This window comes from Opisthorchis viverrini, assembly GCF_000715545.1.
Source record: "Opisthorchis viverrini unplaced genomic scaffold opera_v5_52, whole genome shotgun sequence".
Taxonomy (NCBI): Eukaryota; Metazoa; Platyhelminthes; class Trematoda; order Opisthorchiida; family Opisthorchiidae; genus Opisthorchis; species Opisthorchis viverrini.
Window position 1 is genome coordinate 398,126 of NW_008751708.1, and position 1,047 is coordinate 399,172.

Here is a 1,047-nt window from a genome sequence, read left to right on the forward strand (position 1 = left end):
CAGACGACTTCGGCTATTTCGGAAGTTCGTACTGCATAAAAACAGCCTGCTATCGGCACATAGCTGAAGCAATCGTTCCCCATTGTCCGTACCTACCGAGTCCAGTCCATGTCGACCTCCCAATTGAGTCTCAGATGCACTGAGCCTGCCCACTTGCACATTCATAACTTACAGCTTCGCGGCAGCTAATATGAGTCTTATGGTGCTACAGCTAAAGGGGGTGGGATGGCTCGTTGGTTAGAGCGCGAATTTATCGACCGGAATGTTCGTTAGACCTACCTCTGCCTATCGACTTCCCCTGTATAGGCTTGGACAACCTGGCAGTATCCCAGCTCTCTTGCTTCCTTCGTGTGGCATGTTAGGCCCTGTTAGAGCGCGAATTTATCGACCGGAATGTTCGTTACCCCGACCTCTGCCTATCGACTTCCCCTGTATAGGCTTGGACAACCTGGCAGTATCCCAGCTCTCTTGCTTCCTTCGTGTGGCATGATCGTTAGGCCCTGAATGGGATTTCGACAGCTACGGAGAGTTCAAACTCAGACAGGGAGGCAAAGGCCGTGGCATTCATTTTGACTACACTCCTTTTCATTTCCATTGCCATGTGATAGTTTGCTTTCCGCAAACGTTTTGCCGAAAGGCTTTGGAAAGGGTCTACTTTCCTTGGGAGGTTGTTTGAGCTGCTCTCCAAGAGAATGATGCCATAGCTCATGGTACCTGCTGCGTGAGATTTGAACAGAGACAACGAACTTTACTAGACTGGATTCCGGTAAGGACCTGTATATGGGCAGGTGACTGACGCAGCTCGCTGCAATAAATGGTGCTTGGTTTCAGTCTACCCCGTCACGAAGAGACTGGACCTTACCGTCGTGTGACGGTTTGCGCACCTCAGCGATCCATTGAGCTATACTGGAGAGTGCCCCGCGACACTCACAGAGTCTCTCATAACAGGTTGGTCAATGGTTAGAGGTTTGACAAACACAGTCTCCTGGCCCTCCAGGTTGGGGGTTGAAACATGTGGCAACTTGTTCCGTAGAAATGGTAATGCAT

The 1,047-nt window shown here is 50.4% G+C and overlaps 2 protein-coding genes across 2 annotated transcripts in view; one reads left to right on the top strand and one right to left on the bottom strand.

Annotated features, from left to right (window-relative positions):
- Positions 1 to 1,047, top strand: part of T265_03566 (hypothetical protein) — a gene marked incomplete at both ends in the record, with an annotated part of 24,770 nt that overhangs the window by 3,432 nt on the left and 20,291 nt on the right. The window lies entirely within an intron of this gene.
- T265_03565 (hypothetical protein) overlaps positions 382 to 1,047 on the bottom strand; it is a gene marked incomplete at both ends in the record, with an annotated part of 4,773 nt that continues 4,107 nt past the window's right edge. Inside the window, 2 exons of the mRNA XM_009168084.1 lie at positions 382 to 519; positions 932 to 1,021. Of these exons, the coding sequence (XP_009166348.1) occupies positions 382 to 519; positions 932 to 1,021 (228 nt within the window). The remainder of the gene's footprint in view (positions 520 to 931; positions 1,022 to 1,047) is intronic.